The 25,639-nt window shown below is 38.9% G+C and overlaps 1 protein-coding gene across 1 annotated transcript; it reads left to right on the plus strand.

The window, feature by feature from the left end:
- Positions 1-18,923: 18,923 nt before the first annotated feature.
- LOC136437587 (uncharacterized) lies at positions 18,924-25,639 on the plus strand. The gene is made up of 9 exons (XM_066432207.1): positions 18,924-19,764; positions 20,429-20,501; positions 21,009-21,179; positions 22,473-22,770; positions 23,289-23,434; positions 23,895-23,944; positions 24,443-24,598; positions 25,122-25,207; positions 25,625-25,639. Exons 1-9 carry the CDS (start codon positions 18,924-18,926, stop codon positions 25,637-25,639), a joined length of 1,836 nt encoding a protein of 611 aa, XP_066288304.1.

A 25,639-nucleotide genomic window follows, 5' to 3' on the forward strand; every position in this document is an offset into this window, starting at 1 on the left:
TTCCTAGGATTACGACTAATATGGGAATAAAGGTCATCATTCTGTCTGTACAATTAGGAAAAATGCAAAAAAATCGTGATGATACGTTTTCCGCAATCCCCGATGGTGCGAAACCATGCAAAATGCACATAGAATGCACGATTCGGGTAATCAGGCGACAAGGCCGCGTTACCGTCATCGCGCACTAATACCAGGAAGTCTTCGCGGACGACGAAAACTCGGAAACCGTAAAACGCTACGAAGATCGGGTCTTTCAAGAAATATAAAAGATAACACACTGCAATAGCGGTAGCCGAAAAATCGGGAGTCAAAACTAACGAGAAAACCTAGGATTTGCGTCTCATCTTCAGGAACTCTTTAGGTAGGCGTTCAAAACAATTCCGAACCGGAACCTTAACAAACGAATTGGCGATTGAATGAACGAAGGGCGTGTAAGGATGACTGTTCGGATTAAATATTGTCAGTAGAAAAAACACTAAAAAGTACAAAGGGTTTGTCATTGATAAAGACAAGTTTATCTTCTGCTACAACATCTCTTTGTCCATGGATCAAAAGCGTCCCCTAGCAATGGTTACTAGAACTTCAATAGTTCTTCTTTAGGCGTCGGCTTTTTGGAAAGCACATTGCTGTGCAAGTTCAATGTTTTACAAATTTACGTATACAAGAACTTACTGAAAGATAGATTAATCCCCGTGGCACTACTAGGGGACGTGCAGATAGAAAACTATCTCGCATCTCCATATCAACTGAGGTTCGTGCCCGACTGGGTCCATGATGTCACTTTTCATCCGTGTGACTGAAGCTTTCTTGACAGGATGTAGTTGCAGTTCTAGTGAGAATTGCGAGGCGGCTCTTTTGAGCCATGGCCATGAAGGTGCTATCTAGCAGAAAACACACGTTTGCTGTACTGAAGTTAACAAACATTTCAGGTTTGTCTGAATGCCTTTTCAGATGGCATTTTTGATAACATATCTGGTGAAACATTGACCTGAAAAGGAGAGAAGTCATACCTTGTGTCTAAATTGCTGGCGTCGCCATTTACGGACTCCCTTGACACGACCTGAGCACGTACGGAAATTCATACTAATATCATCAATCAAACATAATAAGCATTCCGTCCCTCGACTCTATATCATTTGTTTGTCAATAAGTACGTTTGCTTTTTAAGTGTTACTTGTAAACAACATAACGCTTAACAACAGGATAGGTCGCTGTGAAGTATAATTGCAGTTGTAGTTAACATTGCTAGGGGACGCTTTTGATCCTTGAGGATCAACCGGCTTCGGAAGCAGAAAATTGCAGTTTTAGTGAGGATTTTTGACGCTTTTGATCCATGGGTTTTAAGATTCTATACCAGAATACTTTTTACCTCTTGTTGCACATGTAAACAGACACACAAACAACTGACCTGTCTATGGTTCTGAACGTTTAATGAGTTTATTGAGAAAATCCATTAGTGATGTACCATATGGCACACTAGTAGTCTTCCTGGACTTCTAACTTGACAACACAATAAATACATTAGACATAACATTACATACAATGCCAATGACAACGACAACATAACGAACAGCATACCAACATTAAGTATGTACACTAATTACAGTAATTGGAGATCATAAAAAAATTACATGTAATTGCAGATCAATAAAATTATAACAAAAGCTCACAGATTCCTGCTTTACAATTTTATACTGAAGGAGCGGTCTATAGTTCAATCCTGGAGAATATTCCACATTGAGGCAGCCCTGTACATAAAGGTTTTTTTGCGGCATTTGCATTAGGTTTATCTAATCTAAAGGTCGGTCCTGGTGCTGGTCCTGAAGTTGACGAATCGTTTAATTACCTTTGCCTAAAAGGTTATGTTATCGCTAGCGTTAGTGGGTGATTCCGTCTGTCAACATAATAATAACTCAAGAATGCGTGAATGAATAGCGGCTGGCTATGGAACTGCAGCGGAACCGAGTTTAATATATCGTGTTCTGGACATGCTATGACCGTGATTTTTTAGTTGCAGAGAGCTCTTTGGGAGCACAGTAAGTCCTGTAGGTTTTGGCCCCTAGCAGCTTTTTTCGAACTGCTGGTGCCGATTTTGTTTCAAACTTTGAAAGAGAATAACGCAAGCCGGTGTTGGCGGATCGGCATGGTTTTTAGTATGTAGATAGCATAGGTATGATTCACAGAATCTTATTTGCATGATTTATGAGGAAAGTTTGTAAATCGGCTGTGTTCCATGAGAAAGACAGGAACGTTGATAGATATCAATTATAAGTACTTATTTACTTATGAACAAATAGCGGTATCTAGCATTCCTTACTTTTACCGCTATCGTCGTACAGCTTCGTTGATTTGATCGATTTGATACATTTATTAGGCTGGATGAACGCCAGGCAGGGGCTATCTGAATGGGATAGCACTAGTCACTAGTTACAAGACGACGTGTATAGTATAAATCTGTCTTCGGAACAAACGGCACATGACTATGCAAAGTAGGCCACGGCGTACACAAGATGGAAAAAAAAAACGTAAAAAAGAACACACGCACGCACACACACACACACACACACACACACACACACAGACACACACACAAACACACACAAACACACACAAACACACACACACACACGCACACACACACACACACATTCACATACACACACATCGGCCTCTAATAGTCCCCCAGATTTGTTTACATGATTCTCTACTTTGGCCTGTATGTTATTCTGTAAAATATATTATAAACCTTCAAGGTTTGTAAGGCCATGTTGCTTTGATTATATGGATGGCATTCACGCCCGCATCAACTTTCGTTTGTTAAAAAAAATGAAAATAATTCTAGGGCTGGAGGGCCTGATCACAATATAAACGTTTAAGTACCGAGCAGTAGTTTGTTTGGCTAGACCATGTTAAATAAACATTATCATTTGCTTGCAAATTTCACTTTTCTAGGTTAATATTTTTTTTACTATTGATCACGATACCGTCCTACATTTGTAATTGAAACGTTACTTTCTATAAGTTTTTGCTTCTTGTCTGCACTCAGTTAGTTATGGAATGCTAAAATGTGGTATAGACCAGTCAGCGATATGGCGACGGACGTTAACGAGACGGAAATGCACTGTGGCGTCACCGCTGATGACATTGTAGGCCCCCCTCTTTCCATTTTAGTCTTTAATGTCATCACAGATGGAAAAGGAAAAACAATTGCAGATACCGTTTTAGCCAAAAACTCAAATTTGCCCACTCTAGCACCAAAACCATGTGGTTTTGTTGATAGTGTTCGGTTGGAAAGGCAGATATATTTTTTGTGTGCGTAGCGTTCACGATGAAGGACATGTATGCCTGTGTATTGATGGTGATAGGCACCAACGACAGGTATATTTGTGTGGATAGTGTTCAGTAACTAAGGACAGGTATGTTTTTGTGTGTGGATAGTGTTCAGTACAAAGGACAGGTATTTTTGTGATTGGCTAGTGTTCAGCACCAAAGACAGGTATTTTTGTGTGTATATGGTGTTCAATAACAAGGGCAGGTATGTTTGTGTGTGAGTAGCGTTCAGGACTAAGTATAAATTATTTGTTTGTATGAGGACGACCGGTCTTTTTTGATAATGGCAGTGAAATAAAATTAAAAGTCACAAGAGCAAAAAGCGTCTGTCATAAGTGAAAAGTATATCCTCTGTTTCACCACCTCTTCTTCCATGGATGAAAAGCGTCCCCTATCAATGTTTACTAGAACTGCAATAGTTCGTGGTAAGGCGTCGTCTTGTTACCTTTGCCGGGAATGTATGCATTCGCGGTAAGGTTATGTTATCGGTTACACCAGCTGTAAAGTATGTATGTCGAGATCATAAGTCAAAAGAACTTTGACGGATCTTGCTGATTTTTGGTAGATAAGTGGCGGTTGTGGGAACGAAGGTCAAGTTTGAAAATGATTAACCTGGCGTTTTTCTAAAGTGCTCCAGTGGACTTTTTTTGTTAGTGTGTTTGTATGTAGACAACATAACTCGACGTATTGATGATGGATCTGCATGGTTTTTGGTGGGTACGTAGAGATTGTGAAAACGAAGCTCAAGTTCAAAAATGGGTCACCTGGCATTTTCTTGCGGTACTGCAGTGGGCTGTTTATGTATGCGTATTTGTTTGTTGACAGGATAACTCGAGAAGCTGTTCATGGTTGTGCATGATATTTAGTGAATAGGTAGATTTATTAAAGTGGAAGGTCAAGTTCGATGATTGGCCTCCTAGCGGGTACTTTGGGTACTGCAGTGTAGCTTCAAAGTTTGAGGTCAAATTTTCTGCAAGTGCTACGGTCATGATTTTTGTGTGGTAGATAGCCCATGCCACATGAAGTAAGTTGTGCACGTTTGGGCCCTCTAGCGGCTTGTTTGGAGCTGCAGCGGGTGTTTTTAATTTATTTGTTTTGACCTTTGGACATGAATAACTAGACTTATGGTCAACGGATCGTCTTGATTTATGGTATGTTGATAGCTCATTTAATGATTTACATGATTGAATATTCATTATGCAAATCAGGAGCTAATTTGCATAATTAGCAAGGAAAGTTTATAAATCTGCTGCCTTTCAAAATAGGACTCTCAAACATGTGACATATATAGCTGAAAAAGAGAGAGGTATCGATAGATACCAATAATGCTAATAGCTACCTATTTTGCATAATTAATGAGAAAATACTAATTGAAAATACCACAATAGTAAATGATTGGAATTTCATTCTTGTATCATTAGGAAGCTAAGTAAAGGTGAACAATATCAGACAAAAATCATGCATGACAAGGTCTCATTAACATAATTTATAAAGAAATGTCTACAATTCCCTTTCAATTTGCTATTTTTAAGTCTATTTATTCAGGTTAAATTGCACTGACGGGTGACCTAGTTTACCGGAGCAGGCTCCCTGTGAGACGTCCCTGGAGGACACATGTGATACTTTACTTGCCTGGTGCAGGGCTCTGTTTTGGGGTCAGGGAGGTCACACGGGCATTTAACCCTATCCAGACTGGGGGGGGGGTGCTAAAAGTACCCGCGGCAACTTTGACATCGTATTACTGCCAAACGATGTATGCTACGACTACCAAACTTGGTGTCTTTTCCTAAAAATTTGTTGGGAACAATTTTATACTTCTATATTTCTCAGGTTTTCTTGCACAACTACACTAGTTTTCCTACATGTATAGCATTATATGTAATTAGATGTAACTTTGCTGATTTAATATTCATAATTTATGCTAATTTGATGACGTAATCAGTCAAAATCCAAGATGGCGGACTATATCGCTATTTCAGGTATCAGCAGGCTTTTTTGCCTTTAAAATCGTCAATACCTGACATTTTCTTTATCAGAAACATTTAGATTAACGTTTCTAGTCTATTTTCAGTGTCCTTTGGGGTCATAAGTGAAAAAAAAGGATTTTTAAAAATTTGAAAATTGGCCGATCCAAGATGGTGGATCCCAAGGGATCACTAACAACACATGACGTCACTCTATGGCGTCATTTTGACGTCAACGTACTTACCATTGACGTTGTATGCCTTGCATACCTTAAAATGAATAATACAAACCGTTTTGTCACCCGTACCTAGGCGTTACATTAACAACGGGGCTAAAGTGGAACACCCATATCAACAAAGTAATAACTAAGGCTAAACAGACATTGGGAGTGATCAAACGTAATTTGTGGGCATGCCCAGCAAAGGTAAAATCACTTGCATACACGTCTCTAGTAAGACCAAACCTTGAATATGCTGCAACAGTTTGGGATCCATACACAAAGAAGGATATAGATAAACTCGAGAGGGTGCAGAACCAAGCTGCCAGATTCTGCACGAACAACTATGAAAGGGGCGCCAGTGTAACAAAAATGAAAGCAGACCTGCAATGGATGTCACTTGAGGACAGGAGAACAATGTCCAGACTTTGCATGATGTACAAGATGACTAATAAACTTGTGGACGTACCGACTGATAAGTATCTAATGCCAGCTCAGAAGAGGACCAGAAATAGTCATGCTTTTAAGTACCAGAGTTATCAGCCAAGGATTGACGTGTTAAAAAATTCGTATTTCCCGAGAACCATAGTAGAATGGAACTCGTTGTCATCAAGTACTGTAGGAGCTTCATCACTAAGTAGCTTTAAAGAACGGTTGCATATATGGAAATTAATAGACTCTAGCTCTTGTTCTTTCTGTCATGACGATGTAGAATCCTATATTCATATTTTCTGGGAGTGTCCGCATGTAGTATCATTTTGGAACGATGTAAAAAATTGGTTGAAAGTAGAAACTTCTATAGAGTGCTACCTAAATTCCTTTATTATCATATTTGGAGATACATGTAACGATGCGCCCCCCCTGAAAAATCTGATTATTTTGTTAGGTAAAGTTTTTATCTTCCGGTGTAGACGCTTAAAAATAATAAACTTCCAGGCCTTTAAAAGACTAATATCTACTTTTGAAAAAACTGAACGTCTCATTGCATCTCGGAGAGGGAAGCTAGAGAAGCATCGGGGTAAGTGGGGAACTTTGTGTTTAATTTGATTTTGAAATGTAGAAATAATCATGAAAGAATATAGAAATGACATGATAATGATATTTGATTACAATACTGAAATGATTATGCGAGTAATGATACAATGCTTATATGAAAAGATGATATGTAATGTGATAAAATGATATGTAATGACTTGATAACCAATATGAATAACGTTAGTAATGACATAATAATAATCATATTATATGAGCTGTTAAGTTTACAATGTGGCTGTTAGACTTGGATAGGTCAATATTTAAGGGAGGTTCTTCATTTTCTGTTGTGTGATTGTTATATTTATCAGTGAAAATATAATAAAGAACAATAAAGAAAAAAAAAAAAAGAACGGTTGCAGTCAGATATGCAAAGACTAGGTGTAACAGACCGTTCGGTGTAATATGACCAGCTGCTGCCGCGCCGCGTGCCTGCGAAGCTGGTGTGTTACGCCTGATGGCGGTTATACCGGCTATATAGATCCAATACAGATACAGATTGTTTAATACCTTTAGATATTACGGGAATTCCCTATTTAGCCAATAAAATCACATCGATGGCGTCATAATTACGTCATATTACGTCATAACGTCACCAAAATTACAGGAATTATAAAACTTGACGTGAATATCACTCCCTGCAAATTTGGTGATGATACATCATACCGTTCGGAAATTATGAGGGGGGCCGAATCAGCCCCCCCCCCCCCGCAGTCCCAGATATACATGTACCAAAAAAGCCCAGTCTGGATAGGGTTAAACACAGCAGCCTTACGATCTAACGCTCTCCCTGTTGGAAGGTATAGGTTTGATAAAAAATGATTGATATGTCAACTATGAAAATATGGGCATAATTGAAGCAAATACATTGCCAACAAATTGCCTTATTTTCTGTAGTAAAGATAAAAGTTATGATACCAATTAAGCAAAAATATTCTTACACTGATTATTTTTATAACTCTTGGGAGAACTCGTGTAGGTATAGGTATGGGTTTGTTTTAAACTTTAAAAGAGAATACTAGTAACTCAAGAAGGTGATGACGGATCGTCATGATTTTTAGGGATGTACATAGTTTGAGTGATGATTTACATGATCGTATAAGAATCATGCAAATCAGGATCTGTGATGTGAAAAAGTATACAAACCCTTGCATTCCATTGTAGTCAAACACGTGACATGTAACTGAGAAAGAGTGGAATATTGATAGATATCAATTATGCAAACGAATACCTAATTTGCATAATTTATGACAAAATACTATAATTCCAGAGTGGTAAATGATGGGATTTCATTCTTGTGGCGTTTGGGAGACAATCAAATGTGGACGTTATCAGACATAAATCATGATGGCCTCATTTACATAATATATGAGGAAATGCTACAATGGCCCTCTATTTTACTTTAATGCTGTGTTTTGTGTAGAGAAAAGGATCACTTGAAATTCATGCAATCGAGGACCTTATTTACATACTGAGTGATAAGCATTCACTCGAAAAGGCTAACATCAGTCGGCGAAGGTATGAGGTCGTGGAACTCTAGTTGAAAATCACCTTGCTTGGCATGCTCAACGTTTTAGACATACTGGTATACTATACAGAAGACATACGGACTCCACGGAATGACAATGGAACATACATATAGAAAACTACACACAGAGTGTGGATCACGTTTACCCTGAGGTTTTAGCAAGACCAGGGCTATGAGATTACTTTTAATATATGAGACTAAAGCTTCTTGACATGAAATACTTGCAGTTCGAGTAAGAATCGTCATGCGACGCTCTTGATCCATGAAAGGTGCTACAGCAGAAACTGTGTAGCCTATGACAAAACTTCACCCAACTTGAGAGTTTCTTATATTCTAAATAAGGATCAGTCACCCAGTGACCTAAAAAAATATATAATTACAATAGGCACCATTCTTTTCTACATGACGTTGCTGTGAACAATTTCGACATTTGCGTAACGAACCGTTTTCGAATAGACAAAACCCACCATGCTATTCCTTACTGGGATTTCTAATGACAACAACATACCGAACAAACTAGCTGATATATAATAGGATCATACAGCCTATATTTATTGAATCAATTATAACAATGAAAAAGAAAAAAACATCTCCTGTCGGCAAATTGATACCTGTGGCAAGGTCCAAACCTTTTGTTACGTCATCTGTGACGTCATCATCGTGGTCACGTGACATTAAGTGCCGAACAAGTTTCATATGTGACGTCATAAGAAGACACTTTCGTGAGCTGAAATCAGTGTCAACACGATTCGTGTCACTGTAAATACGCTGAGATATTATTATCAGAATACGATAACGCTTCTTAGGTTCAATATGATCGGGATTATGTCACTGACTTGTCACGGTACATGTTTTTGTGCCGATAGAAATGTCATTTGTGACGTCATCATCGAGGTCAAGTGACATTAGGCACCGAAACAAGTGTCATTTGTGACGTCAAAAGTAGAAACTTTCGTGTGCTGAATTCAGTGTCAACACGATTCGTGTCACTGTCAATACGCTGACATATAAATTTTGGATTACGATAACGCTTCTGAGGTTCAACATGATAGGCGTGATGCTGTTAACGACTGGCTTGTTGCACAGTCTGATGACAAAGTCGGTAGAGTGATCTCGGAGCCTAGTATTTAACATTAGATCCACATTTGGTCCGCTAAAGAGCCACAAAGCGGCATGGCGTCTCATCGAGAAAAGGCACATGTGAAAATCGTTCGATGCTGGAAAGTGTTTTTTTTTAACATCGCCCCTAGCTTGCAGAATTTACAAACGATTTATCTGCGATCATTGTAGGATGTACGTGAACAGGTATGTTTGTGTGTGGGTGGTGATCAGTACCAAGGACAGGGCTGTATGTATGTGAGTGGATAGTGTTCAAACCCAAGGAGAGGTATATCTGTGTGTGCGTTGAAAGTTTTCAGTACCAGGGACGGATATCTTTTTGTTTGTGTTTGGACGACGTTCAAGTACAAAAAAATTGAGAAAGTGTTCAGTACCAAGGTCAGGAATATTTTTATAAGGATAATGTTTAGGATCAATGACAGATCGCTAGTTCGTGTGAGGACGATAGGTTTGATTGAATTTTGACGATAAAACAACAACTCACAGGAATTAAAAGCGCTTATCATCAGCGAAACGTATACCTGCTGCCACAGCACCGCTATGTTCATGGATCAAAAGCGCCCCCTAGTAATGTTTTGTAAAACTCCAATAGTTCTTCGTTAGCCGTCGTCCTGTTGAAAGGCACTTTGCTGCGCACGTTCAGCGTACTAGTAATTCCGGTTTAACATACCGAAGACAGCTCATTTGCCGTGATATGTTTAGTGGGCGTCCACAACTTTACTTTTGATTTCAGATCACCCGAGGTTCCAGCCCGATCGGGTCTATCCGATCGCTTTTAAGTTATGAGACTCCAGCTCAGTGTGAAGAGATACTTGCAGTTCTAATGAGAATCGCCACGCTTCGCTTTTGATCCATGAACAACTAGTAACTTACATGCTATGGAAGAAAGCGTTTACGTAGTACAAAAAAATTGTTCTTTGCTCGTGAATTTCCTATGAATAAAGGAAACATCAAGCAGCAAACACCAGAAACAGAAAGGATTAAGCATGAGGACATAGTTGTAAAAAAATGCAGGTCAATGAGGATTTAGTATTTTGCCAGTAAACAAAAGACTGCAGTTCTAATTAGGACTGCCAAATGACGCTCGAGCAAAAAATACTTTAAAAATATGACCTTTTACATCGGATTGGAAACATTCATAGAACTGTCATAGAGTTGCCATCAAGCACTGAATGAGCAACCTCGCTAGATATTGTAGTTGTAAACAAAGTTTACAGTTAGATGTATATAAATTAGGCGTGACAGGTCGTTCAGTGTTGTAAAGTGTGTTGCGCCGAATGGCAGTTTTACCGAATATATACTACTTACACACACAGATACTAGTATTCAATTAAACCAGTTGTCAACACACAAAGAAGTAACCTACCCGTGGTGCTTAACGTCTTTCAGAAAAACTCACGCACAAACACGCAAGCGCACAAAAACACTGTGACATGCACCAACGCACACACACAAGCACACACACTCACATGAACACACACGCACGCGCACATAAAGTGATTACAACGGTGACCAACATGGAAAATATATCTTAAAGTATTTCCTGGCGGTCAAGTGACACGCGTGGCTATGGTCAAACTTTGTTACGTCATCACGGTAGTCACGTGACATACATGTGTATGACGAGAGAAGCGTCTTTGTTACGTCATTATAATGGTCACGTGGCCTCAAAGTGCCGAGACTAATGTCTAACGCCATAAGTAGACACCTGTGTTGGCTGAAATCAGTGTCGACATTAAGTGCCGAAACAAATTTCAGTTGTGACGTCATAAATAGACACTTTCGTGAGCTGAAATCAGTGACAACGCGATTTGTGTCACTGTAGATACGCTGACATATTATTTTTAGAAAACGATAATGTTTTTGTGGTTCAATATGATCGGGAATATTGTACTGGCTTGTTAATTTGTTAAATGTTTTTAGCCGAGAGAAACCTCATTGGTGACGTTATTATCGTGGTCACGTGACAATAAGTGCCGAAAGAAGTGTCATTTGTGACGTCATAAATAGACACTTTCGTGAGCTGAATTCTGTGTCGACTTATTTTGTGTCACTGTCAATACGCTGACATATAATTTTCGAAATACGATATCGTTTTTGAGGTTCAAGATGATTGGGATGATGTTACTGGCAACTGCCTTGCTGCAGAGCCTGGTCACCAAGTCGGTAGAGTTTCTTATTCAAGGTGAGTACAATTTTACGTCATGCGTTTGCGGCCAGCAAGGGTTATAATGTACGAATGTAAGTTATCGAAATTTGTTTTTAATATAACGTTACCAAATGGCTATATCAACATGTTTTACGTAAAATAATCGTGATTTGGCTAGACAGCTTTAACAAGTTTGCATTTCCTTCAAGAATTATTCTATTTGACGTTCTTAAAGTCTTCGCTGCCTTTCGAATAGTTAATTACGTGAACTAGTGTTCTGGAACGGTCTATACTTAACATAACATATCTGACTTAAAGTATCATAAACTTAAATCTTGTTTTTATAAAATTATCTTGACATGTTTTCTACTTAAGCTCCAAAGAGTCCTATGAAAACAAAAGAAGACATTGAAGATGGCGGCAAACTGTCTACCGGAAAGAACGAGACGGCATTTGACGAGAAGCACATTAACCTCGTTCCCAGGAAGGCGGATACAAAAAACAGTGCCGAAGCGCGGAAGTTATACTCTGGGAAGCCGAGGACAATGAAGGTTGCTTCCATGGATGGAGATCGTATCAACCAGGCCACCAAGTCATCACAAACTCATGTAAAATCTTCCCGACCCAGGGCTTTCGGAGGGCTGAGAAAAGGTTTTCTCTTGTGAAGAAACAATATTGAATAGGAGACCATGGAGGTAATATAATTAAATCGATGGCTGTAAAGGACTTATAAATACATATAGAATTAATTTTTCATTAGAAGTATTAGGAGTTCGCTGTTGAGAACGTTAACAACGAGAACGTGTTTACGGTTATAATGCATAGCGATTATCTAACCATTTATAGTAAACTAATGCACCCTATGTATCTAGTATCTATCTGCTCTTTCGGGAAGCACATATGTCCTCACCAGTATTCTGTACACTGCAGTGAACGCATGTTTAGTTAACTTCTGCAAACATCTATATAGCTATCGGAGGCGTTTTATATAGTATATATGGTTTACATGTATCAATCATATATAACAGATTGTATTTTTTTTAAACGTTGAAGGGCCTTCTCGGTTTAGCTCAAGCTTGGGATGTATGTATAAAGGTATAAAAAACACTACGGTTTACTAAAGGGAAAACATACAAGCATTTAAAAAGAAGACGATATACATAAAAAAGATCTGATGTATATCAGAATCTTTAACAACAAAATGCATCTTGATGTAGAGTTGTGCTGTTGTTTCATGTTGTATTTGGTACATACATGACACGATGTAACGTGCTTCTGAGTAAAGCCCTTTCACATATCGATAATTACCCCGACTTTGCTCCCGATCACTGAGTTAACGTTGTGAGTGGAATTTGAGCGTAGAATCGGACAAAATGGACAGATTACCAATTTCCAGTTCGCTCCTCTTATCTCATCTAAACAAAGTTTGACTTCTGGGACTTTTTTTTTAATTGTGCTTAATTTGCCTACCAACTTCTAAACACAGTTTGCTCGTGACTTATTCCCAATTAATCAGGGTCTAAAAAAGGCGGGGAAGCCATGGTCGGCTATGTGTGACGTGAAATTGTATGTAGCTCAGAAAAAGAATACCGCTGTAGAAGCACCTTTATCCGTATATGTACAAATGCGATATATGATTCAGTATATTTGTCATTACTTCATGTCATTGGAGCTTGACTAAAATCTAGTGCAAATTCGATCTAATTGTTTTTACGCCAATTTATCATAGCAATCTGTAAGTACATAGTAAGTATGACAACAGTACTTTAGGCATCGAACACTTTCAATCAAAAGCTATGAATAAAGATGTACACGTACAATATCTATATATGATATTGAATACATGTAGTTTGTAGTACTCTAGATGTATGAAATATGTGAAAACTTTTTTCGATGTCGATTATAATATCTGACTTTATGCATAAGCCTGCGTGATTCTATCATTTCATCGCATGTTATTGATAATAAATGAAAAAAGTATGATCGATCTGATGTACATTTGAAAGTGATAAATTGTTGCTTTTTATTATTCGTAGGACGAAGGACAGGTATTTTTTGTGTGTGGATAGTGTTCAGCAAAAATGATAGATTGCTTGTTAGCGTGAGGACGGCTAGTCTTATTGAATATTGACAGAAAAAAACTAAGGCGCAGAAAGCATTTATCATAAGTAAAAAGCATTCCTCCTGCTAAAGCAACTCTGTCTTCATGGATCAAAAGCAATGATAACTAGAACTGCAATAGTTATTCGTTAGGCGTCGTCCTGTTGAAAAGTACTTTGCTGTGCACGTTCAACATTTAGGCAATATTGGCAGATTGTATTAAAAATAGACGGACATACATACATAGAGAAAACTACACGGTGGATCTTGTATCATTTGAGGTTCTATCCGGTCCATGAGATTGCTAAGCTTATGATCTATGAAACTGAAGCAATGTCGACAAGAAATACTTGCATGTTCGAGTAATAATTGCCAGGCGACGCTCTTGATCCTTGAAAATAAAGGCGCTACAGAAGAAACTGTCTAACCTATGACAAAAGTTGCACTTTGCTTGTGAGTTTCTTATATTCGAAATAAGAATCAGTCATCCAGCAGTCAACCTATAAATAACTAAGGCACAATTCTTTTTTACAGGACGTAACTGTGAACAGTAGTTAATAGTACCAGGAAATGTTTTTATCCGAGAGAATGAAAGAGGCGTCTCTAAAAGAAGACACAAACTTGCAGTTTTAGTGAGGATTGCCAGGTGACGCTTTTGATCCATGGGCATAAAGATGCTGTAGCAGAAAACCTTATACTTTTGATAAGAAATATTCAATCAAACCAGTTGCCATCAACTATTGTCTCAGGTACAATGAACACCAGAAGAATCATCCTGGTCCCCTTCACAGCGATGCTCAGCCAGTACCGAGACTGAATGCTTCCCTCAGTGACACACGTCCCTGCCCAGTCCAAGCATTTGAACTGTATTGCAGTAAGCTGAATGACAGTTGCCCATTCCTGTTCCAAAGACCAAATCTCCAGTGGAAGCCAGACTCAGTCTCCTGTTCTCCATGGTACTTTGATCAACCTGTTGGCCATAACAAACTTGGCACAATGATGCGAGACATATCTCGTGCTGCAGGGCTGAGCAAAACCTACACTAACCACAGTGTCAGGGTTACAGCTATACAGATTCTGGATGAGGCTGGCTTTGAAGCGAGGGTCATCATGAGCATCTCCAGCCACAGAAATGAGTCTTCCATCCGTAAATACACACATGACTCCACTGAGAGGCAGAAAGAGGCATGTTCACATGCATTAGGAGCAGCGCTTGATCAAGGCCCTTCTGAGAAGACAGATGACTGTGAGCAGGGAAGTTAGTTACAGAGTCAGACTCTAGCAATGCAGCAGTAGGTCAGCCTAATCCAGATACACATGACCAGGCAGTTGAGAAGGCTTCAAACAGTCTAAAGCCCATGCCACAGGCTGATAGAGACACACACGTACATGTCCCAGCAGAAGGGAATTCTTCCTACAGCTTGCAGACCATGTCACAGTTGTTCGGGGGACAAGTCCACTTTCATGGACCTGTTGCCTTCAACTTTAAGTAGAACAAAGAAATGGGTAGTCACTGTCAACTTTAGTGCAAATAATAATATAAATAGTTTGTTGCTGTGCTCCTTTAAATCAATAGTTTGTTGTTTTCTAGCAGCCATACTGCAGTGCAACTAAAATTTTTGACAAATTAGGGCTTCCCCCTAGACCTGTTGCCTTCAACAGTGCAGATAAACCCAAAATGCTTTGTTGCCATGCTGCATAAAATGATTTGTTGGTTTACAGTGTAACCAAACTTTACATGTATGTAACATAGACCTGTTGTTCTCAACGGTGCAGATAAACCCAAAATGCTTAGTTGTCATACTGCATAAAATGATTTGTTGGTTTACAGTGTAACAAAACTTTGCATGTATCATTGGTAGTTCTTGGGAAAATGACAGCGGAGACTGGTATTCGACCGGTTTCGACTTTATTGTCTTTTTCAAGAAATGTGCATGTATGTAACAATAAATAAAGAATCTATGTATTATACAGGAATTTGTCTCTCTTATATGGGTCAGTTTGGATAAGCTTTGTGATAATAACGTTAATGACCCGCCTCTTCCTCGGTGTATATGGTGTCATTCGCTCACTCGGTGGTTTTATTCGGTGGTTATAGCACATGACCAGGCGTTGTGACGCCATATACACCGAGGAACAGGCGGGTCATTAACCCTTAATTCTACGATCCATCATCCCGTAGGAAGGCCTTAGCCAGGCTTAAATAGATCAGGGCATGGATCGTAGAATTTGACAAAAAAATGAATAATTGGCCAGTACAGTCAGTAAAATAACCCAACAGACTTATCTAGAAGAGTAGGGGAGACCAGGTGCGCTTGGCAAAAAAAAATGCGTGCCGTGGCGGGGCCTAGATCTACATCTTGAAAATAAGGGTTAAAGCAGTAGAAGTTGGATAAGCTGTTGCGGTGTAACAAAGAAATAACGATAGGTGACAGCAGGTTCCATGTGCGAGCTTCCTTCGTACATCTGCTTGGAGGTTTCCTTTATGTTACCTTGACAGCAGGCCGTTCTGCTGCAGAGCAGTAAGATTCTCTACCCGTTAGGCCGGCCCAGGAAAAACATTGTTGTGTTTCCGATCACAGGACTCCGATATCCCCCTGAATTGTTTACTTGTTTATCTATTTTTGCCCTCAGATTTTTTTCTACTTACGCCTGCATATAGTAAAGAACAATACGTCAAACGTCGTATTGTAAATAAGCTGTCATTTTTGGCGGCCATTCATAAAATGGCGTTATTAATTTAAAAAAAAGAGTTAGAAAGATAAGTTGATCTATTTGTGCTTAAATTCACTATTTTGCACATTTCACTCAGAACAAGCCTGTAGCCGACGATAATTTCTGCCACGTAAACGGTTGCCTTCTTTTGAAACGGCCGTCACCTTTTTACGTGTATTAGAACTTCCCGTCACTTTACGCGTTTAAGCACGCTCTGTCCACACTTGTTATGTTTCGTGGCGTATATGTTCAAGGAATAGGCCTGGATTTACACTCTTTATTAATTTGGGTTCACATCTGATCTCGTGCAGTCTCTTAAACATATCATTTTTTGCTATAAGGTGTACATTTATGGTCGAAATACTACTTTTTTATTTTTCAAAGGCTGAAGGACAGTTATTTTTCGTGTGAGGATAGTGTTCAGCACTAAAGACAGGTATGTTTGTGAATGGATAGTGTTCAGCAAAAAGAACATGTCCGTGTAAGGACGGTTGGTCTTATCGAATACTGACAGAAAAAAAAATGACAAGCGCAGAAAACATTTATCATAAGTGAAATGTATTCCTCCTTCTGCAATATAGTATGTTCGTGGATCAAAAGCGCCCCCTAGCAACGTTTAATAGAACTGCAATAGTAGTTCATTGGGCGTAGTCCTGTTGGTAAGTAGTTTGCACGATCAACATTTAGGAAATATTGGTAGATTGTATGAAAGTCAGACGGATATTAATAGAGAAAACTACACGGTGTATCTCGTGTCAGTTGACTAGAGGTTCTATCCTGATCATGAGATTGCTTCTGATCGAAGGAACCGAAGCATCGTTGACAAGAAACACTTGCAGTTCGAGTAAGAATTGCAAGGCGACGCTCTTGATCCATGAAAAAAAGTGCCTCCGAAAAAAAAAATTATAGCCTATGACAAAATTTGCTTGTGAGTTTTTTTGTTATAAAGATCAGTCATCCAGTAACCAAAAAAAGATCGTTTTCGAAAGGAAGTTCTGTGCAAAACTGGAGGAGTAGTTTTAACAGTGCCGGGCTATGCTTATGATCCATGAAATGGATAAAACAGGCGTCTTTGAAAGTGAAAAGACATGCAGTTCTCGTAAGTATTGTCAGGTGACGCTTTTGATCCATTGGGCATGAAGATAATATAGCAGCAGATCTCAAGCTTTTATTTTTTATCACCTCTGATTTGAAATATTCAATCAATTTTGAATCGAGTTGTCAACATGTAAGCACGCCGGTAGCATGTACATTGTACTGAATTCTATTCAAATACACAAGCAAATTCACAAATGTACACACACACACACACACACACACACATACACACATACAGACAAAAAATCAATTACACACACACACAAACGCAGACAAATGCATACAAACACACACACGTACAGATATTTCACCTAATAATGCTGAACACAAACCGGTTAGGCAAACAGTGCGGCTAAACACTACCCATACGCACGAATATATTTTTCTTGATGGTATACATCTGTAAGAATCATGCAGACAGACACTCACACACTAACTAACACACACACACACACACACACAAACACACACAAACACACACACACACACACACACACACACACACACACACGCACGCACGTCCTTGTACTGAGACCTATCTATACAAACACACCTGTTCGTAACGCTCAATTTGACAAATCATCATGTTTTCTTCTGAATCTGTAACTTGTATTTTTCTAATATAATTATTTTGATATTTCATAAAAATCTACCGACCTACTAAATATCAAAACAACCCAACCAGGCTAGATTATACACAGTTTAGACTCTACTACTGAAATAATTACGGATGTTACTATTCAACCTGAGCATTCTTGAGTTATCGTGTTCATACACAAACGCACACACACACACACACACACACACACACACACACACACACACACACACACACACACACACACACACACACAGACACACACACAGGCACACACACAGACACACACACGACAACGAAACGTTCGAAGTGGTGGCGAACCGCCAAACAGCGAAAAGGTCTGGCAGTAAAAAGTCCTGTTCCCATACAAGCAATATGAACATTATACAAATACTATTATTGACTCTCCCTGCGATCAAATGTTTCGCAAACAAACTTTGCACCTTGCCACTTATATATAGAATCCCCTGTTGCGTTCAAAGTCCAGTTAAAAGAGACACATACAATCGTGAGGTCACCGCGGTTCTAGCAGTGTTTCCCACCGCCCAGCTCATAATAAGCGCACGAGGTGAAAATTTGTATTCTATTCTTTCTTTAGTCAATTTTACCCGCCGGGAAATCTTTATTCGGTCTTGTTGCGTAACGGCAGGGTATTTGACCCCAAATCCAGCGGCCCCGGGTTCGAATCCCCTAACGTCACCGATGTTGTGCCCCTGGAAAAGGCATTCTTCACGTCTTTCCTACTCCACCAAGGTCTAAAATGGGATTATTGTTCTATATTTCGTAGTACTGTTGGTGTAACGTATTGAGTGCAGTGTCACGATGTCCTTGTCCATCCAAAAGTGAAATGATTTTCTAAAAGCTCTTAACGGCTGCCTTCTAGTGATTCGTTCGCTAGGGTGGCGTAATCAGAATAGATAGAGAGACAGGCTGTCATAAACAGGTGTATGATAAGCTAACTAAACAGACCAGCAAAACAATCATGGAGTCATATGACTGTCACGCGCTCTTTTAGTCACTGCCGAAAATCAATTTTTGCCCTCAACAGGTTAAAATAAACCTAGGATCCAACATGGCGACGAGTATGATCCCACAACCCCAGATGTTAAACAACCGGCTAAGACTTGATCTTAGTAACATGGGTCTGACTTCCATCCCGACGGAAGTGTTTGATATCATCGACCTCGAAGTTCTGAACGTTTCCAATAATCAACTAAGCAGCATCCCGGAAGCAATTGGTCGTCTGCGGAAACTTTACCGTTTGGATGCCGACAACAACCTGCTGACAAGTTTACCACGGGCGATGGTTTCATTGCAAAGATTGAGGCATCTGTATATTCACGATAATACGCTGACAGAAGTTCCACCAGTGGTTTGTTCTCTGTCTAACCTTGAGGTGTTAAGCGTTGCTAGAAACCCAATCAGACGTCTGCCTGATGAAATTACGCAACTAACCAAAATAACGACCCTCGACATCCACAGCTGTCAGTTCGATGAGTTCCCCAGACAGGTGCTTCAGTTGAAGACGATGATGAAACTGTATGCTGGGGACTGCAAGTTTTACATGATCCCTGACGAAATAATGAACTTGGAACACCTTTGGTTTTTGCATCTGTCGCTGAACCTTCTCAGAACCCTACCGACTACCATAAGCCACCTGATCAAGCTTTGGGAGGTCAACCTATCTAAAAACAGATTTGAGACATTCCCTGAAATCCTGTGTGAACTACCAGCGTTAGAGAAACTGGACATAAGCAAAAATCAAATTATCAGACTCCCAAACTCCCTTCATCGATCCAGCAACCTCAAGGACTTGGATGTTACCGGGAACCCCCTTGCATACCCACCAACAGATGTGTGCACGAAAGGGACTTCCCCCATCATAGCCTTCCTGAAAGAAGAGGCTAACAAAGGTGCGTAATACATGTACTATGTAATGGGCTGCATATTTTGGGCTACGGGACAGATTTCGGTATTTTGAGCACATTACATGAGAACACTCTATCAAATATAGTTATCTATCTCTTTTTGAAATAATTACTCTGGTATATTTTTGTGTGTTTGTTACCACATTTTTCTCCTCTAGTCACCAATCGAGAGAGAAGGAAAACTATGTCAAAACATTGTGAAGTAAACGGTGTAACGAACACATTCACCATCGAACCAACAGAAAAAAAATCGAGAAATTTAAACTTTACTTATGCAAATTTTGCTTCGCTTGGAGAATTAGCAGTAATTATATCGTTACGGGACCAAGCAAGGTTTTTTGTTGTAGTTAGTTTAAGGTCTGGACATAGTGTACATTTAGTGTTCAGTCGACCACAGGAAAATGTGGCCTTAGAATTGTGTCTCTTTGTAACTGAAGCTTTATTGCAACACGTCGTCTCTCCACAGAGGAGGTTGATAGGCAGCCCACATTGAATAAGGAACTTTTAGCAAACTCTAAACTAACAAAATTGAAAAATACAAAGACAGTCAGCTCATTGAAATAAATGCACATATCATGCGGGTCATATCCATACAATTGTTAAAGCGACCTTTGCGTTTTATTGATGTTAATCTCTGCCCTTCACGCAGATTCCAAAGATTCGAACAGAGGACATGGATCTGGTGCCATTGGTGGTCAAAAGGCAGATGATCTGTTGAGCAGGTAGACGAATTTTTAATATGACAACCGATGAATTACATAGAAAAACATCCTGTTGAAATTAATTCGCCACCTATTTATTATGATTGCTTTTGTTGTAAGCACTTATTTGTTATGTTCTTTTTCTAACTAAACATTTGATTTGATTTAGAATATTAATGTTAAGTCAAATAAACAGTCACTGAATAAGTTATAGACCATGATATGTACAAAAACCTATTAAACAAATAAACAATAATATAAAATTTATCTTAATTTACAAGAACTTTTGAATCAAATCAGCCTTAAGGAGGTAACAAGTTACTTTAAAAATGATATTGATCAAGGATAACAGCATAAGTGCCATACAGTTTGTTTGTGTGTTGTTTCATGTTTGTAATTATAAAAGTATAAAAACATTCATAGAAATTGATTTGATCAATATAATAAGATATCAATTTTAAATCCATTTCATTGCCTATGCTGTGTATGATTAACTTAATTTTGTTGTTGTTGAATTTTTCCGAACAGATACCCCAGTGTGACGACTGACAACAAGTTCCCTATTGTAGACTTTGGACGACTGGAGAAACAGTCCATTCTCGGCCGCGGGGGGTTCGCCAACGTGATAAAAGCCCGACATCTTGACTGGAGACAGGACGTTGCTGTGAAATGTCTGCTGACTTGCAAACTTGAAGGAAGGTCAGGGTTCCGCGTGCATTTCTTTTATTTAAGCCCTGTTTATTTGATTATATGGATGGCATCCACGCTCATTAATTTACGTCTACTCCCCCCCCCCCCGAAAAATTTCTACCATACTGTAAAAAGCAGCTTTAAAGGGCATAAGACACCAATGACATCAACATTAAGAATTTCCTGAAATTACATAAAACATAATACTATTGTTTGATAACATAGAAATTTTCACAACATATTCACACTTCGGATGTTATTGAACATCGAACCATGAAAACATCATACCTCCGGCTTTTGATTCTTCCCACCAGGTAATTACATTAATCAGTGACTTACCTGCTCGTGACGTCACAAAAAAATGGCAGCCGATTTGGAACTTTACACAACGGCTAGGAAAGAACGTTATTTTTACTAGAAAACGAAATAAATATTGCTATGGCCTTTAATTAAATGTTATCACGATAATTAAGTACTGTTTGCTCATCAAATAATGTTTTTCGCAAGCCGTTGTGTAAGGTTCCGAACCGGCTGCCGTGTTCATTGTGACGTCATGAGCAGGTATTAGTCACTGATTATTGTAATCACCTGGTGAGAAAATCAGATAAGAATAAAGAGCTGGATCCATGGAATTATGGTTTCTGATGGTTCAATATTTTTAACACTGTTTAAAAATAACATCAGAAGGGTGTGTTTTTGTTTTAAACGTTTATATTCCTTCAATGATGCTTTTCCTATTTCAGATAATAAGAAAATGTTGTATTTTGGTGTCTTATGCCCTTTAAAATGGGTAAATACATGTCACAAATGGCAAAAAGATATTTCGTAAAATGGATACTAAAGACTAGAATGTCAAACTCAAGGTAGAAGATGGAGAACGTAAAAAAAAACAGTTAAGAATCAATTTTTTTGGCATTCCATTCTCCGTGTTTTTTTTTCATTTGTTCAACATTCCTGACCTCATAGATTTCATAATGAATACACTTTTGTTAAACTCTTTTTTATTCGCACGCTCGCATCAGTTTTGGGGTTCCAAGAGGATGCGACCCGTATAATCACATTATCATGGCCTTAGCTTCAAACGATATCTGTTTTAAAGTCAATTTTCCGACAGGTAACAAACTTTTAAATTTTGTCTACTGATATCCATAAGGTTTTTATTGATAACCTTCTTTAGATCACATGGAACAACGATGAACATGACCGTTAATGCTGTGCTGCATACAACATGGATTTGATCCGTTAAATTAAAGATCGGACACACGAGATGATTTTTCTTATGATGCGTTTTTCCACTTGAAGTGAGCAAGAGGTGCTGTACTCCGAAGCGAGAAAACTGAACCTTGGAAACAGATCAGACTACGTCATCAGTCTGCTGGGGGTCTGTCTGGAGCCTCACTTGGCCATCGTGATGCCTTACATGGAGAACGGTTCTCTGGCCGGGTTGCTGAGGGATGTGGACGTGCCCTGGGCCCTGAGGTGGAGAATGGCGCACGAGATCTCCCTGGGGATGACTTTCCTGCACTGCCAGAACCCACAGATTCTCCACTGTGACCTAAAGGCAGAGAACGTGCTACTGGATGGGGACTTCCATGTGAAGGTGTCTATTGCATCACTCATTCTTTAAACGGAGGATTTGTAGTCAGTCGGTGTTTATGTCCGGATCCAGTACGTCTATTTGACTGAGTAATCGCAGCTATGTGTACGCCAAATGCTAGCTTCTTATATCATTGTAGCGTGGGAGTTGAGGCCAGATGAAGTTTTTTTTTTAAATTTTTAATTTTTTTTTAAAATATATTAGTAAGGGAATAGTGGAATCCATGGGAAAATTATGGCATGCAAGAGCCTATTATATGAACAGCTGAGCTTCCGGCTAGAGAACGAAGTAGCTTATATCATCATGATTTCTAAATCGATGATTGCAAGAAACCTACATATTTCACAGAGGTTTAAGGTCTCCGACTTTTTGTTGGTAATGTTTCAGGAAGAACCAGTTAGGTACCATCATAACAAAAGTGGTCTGTCCTACGTTTCATGTGCCAATGCCACAATGTATTCAGTTCTTAAGCAATACAACATTGAGTGAATGAAGTTAAGTCTTCGATACCCTTTTACCAGATTTCCGACTTCGGACTGTCCAAGTGGAAGACAAAATCTCGGGTTGTCACTAAGACAAGTCCGGAAGGTGGTACGATCACGCATGCGCCGCCGGAGTACTTTAAGGACATCAACGTCGTTCCAACCACCGAGTTTGATGTCTACAGGTACTAACGTCTTTCAATGAGTTTAAAAGAATGCATGAAAACCATCCCGCGTAGTGGTAGCTTGCAAGCGACAAGCATTGAGCCAGCGGTCACTACGGAGGATGGTACTCAGGCTAGAAAAGAATCACGTAAACAACACTTTTATGAACATTATTTGACATACAGACTTTGCTAGTTTACCTTTAACATTCTCACCCTGTCAGCTTTAAACCAACGGCCTGTAAGTTATCATCTTCATGAAAGCTCTCAATACTGTTCTATTGTCAGCCATTTTCTAACAGCTTTAGATTTTGGTTCTGCTCTTCTAGTTGCCAAACCGATCTGGTCTAGCCATCTCTGTACCTTTACTGTCATAGATATGTCTCAACATATACATTCAAGGGTCCATGGCAATACCATTGAACTTTATTTGTTCTCCTTAATGTTCAGACGAGACAAAGCTTTTTTTTTATAATTCCAGCTTTGGTGTGCTGCTGTGGGAGATTGTCACAAGAAAAGATCCGTATGGAAGTGAGTACAGGATTTGAATTTTTTCTCTTATGGCGTCTCAGATTTTTCTTGAACCATAATGATGTACTAATGTTCTCTTTAAATTAAGGCTAGCCATATCATCGAAGAAGATAGATCACTTTAATTTTGCTTCTATGTTCAAAGTCTCTTTAACAATTCGTCTGACATTATCTTTCAACTTTGTTCAAGTAATACAGATATCAATAAAAATATGTTAATGTCCCGCGGGAAGTTTTTATATAGGCTCTTTATATATATATATATACAGATCCTGTATGTGGGTCTTATATGTGTACTGGTATATCTTTTAACTGAACACATGGCATTGCAGCAAAGCGCACCGGATGCCAAAGTAGCGCAGAAAAGGTCAAGGAAAAATGACCTGATTTTGAAATCAAGTTAATAGAATAGATAGCGTAACAAACGTCAGCAGGACAAGGGTTAAGAAGTATATGAGGTTAGCAGGTGTAAATTCATTAGAATCATCAACCTCTGCAGATGCTGCTAACTCGGCCCTCATCCGGCTAGCCGTGATGTCAGGACAGCGACCTGACATGACCCTGGTCCCTACAAACCTGCCTGACGTGGACATAGTCAGTCAGCTGATGCAGGCATGCTGGAGTCAGAACCCGGAGGACAGGCCTTCATACCAAGGTACACACAATGTATTTATACTTCAAAATGCAATCTACTACACCCACTTTAACTATTTAGTAACCTGTTGAATTTCATCTTAGGTTAGAGCTAACCTAGGAAATTCTAAGCCACCATTTCGAATGAATGCATGGATACATTTATGAACAAAATTGGACCCATATGCAATATATAATAAAATGAATATGCTTCATCATCTAAACGTATAGTTTAAAAGACAACAAAACACAAACATTTCAAAGTACACCCGTAAAAACATTTCAAAGCGTGTATAAACACGATACTGCTAAAAGAAGTATTTCAATAAACTACTGGCAATATTTTGTACCATTAACTGTCTCGGAAAAAGAAGTCAAACCAAATAAGTTAAAATTCAATGTTAGTATTTAGACTAGAATATATATAATCATATGTTATGTTGTTACCCATTGTCTGTCCTGTCCGTCCTTTCATGTAACATGTACTTTGAATTTGGCTACGGACAAGAACTTGCAATAAAATGTCTTTATAAATTGATTTCCAGATTGTGAAGACCACGTCCGTGCCGTGAGCAAAAGGACCAGTAAGGAGGACATTCTACAGGCAATTATAGAGGTGCAGAAGATAAAGGTAACAAGTAATTGAGTTTCACTTGTTCATTAATCTGCTCCCTTCATTTGGCAGCCACGCTAATGGAATGTTGCCAGCTATCCAACCTACTATAGCTCCATTTTTCTCCTGTGATTGGTACCCTGTTCGTCTATAAGTTTATTACGATACCTTTTGTCGTATCATGAAAATTAGTCTTACAGGGTTCATCATACACACAAATACAGAGTGACATATATACAGATTGCGAGATAAGAAGTAACATATGTACATAATCATAACGTTATATGATATACAGGTTGTTAATCTAACTACTGAATATTCGGTGGAAGTATTCGATGGAGTGAACGGAGTGATAACTCAATATAATTCTATGTCATTTTTTAATTGAGTGGTATATTGTAATCCTGATGGGATTTTTGCTACTCGGTTTTACAGGCTTCCAACAACTGA

Source organism: Branchiostoma lanceolatum, chromosome 6 (genome assembly GCF_035083965.1).
Source record: "Branchiostoma lanceolatum isolate klBraLanc5 chromosome 6, klBraLanc5.hap2, whole genome shotgun sequence".
Lineage (NCBI taxonomy): Eukaryota > Metazoa > Chordata > Leptocardii > Amphioxiformes > Branchiostomatidae > Branchiostoma > Branchiostoma lanceolatum.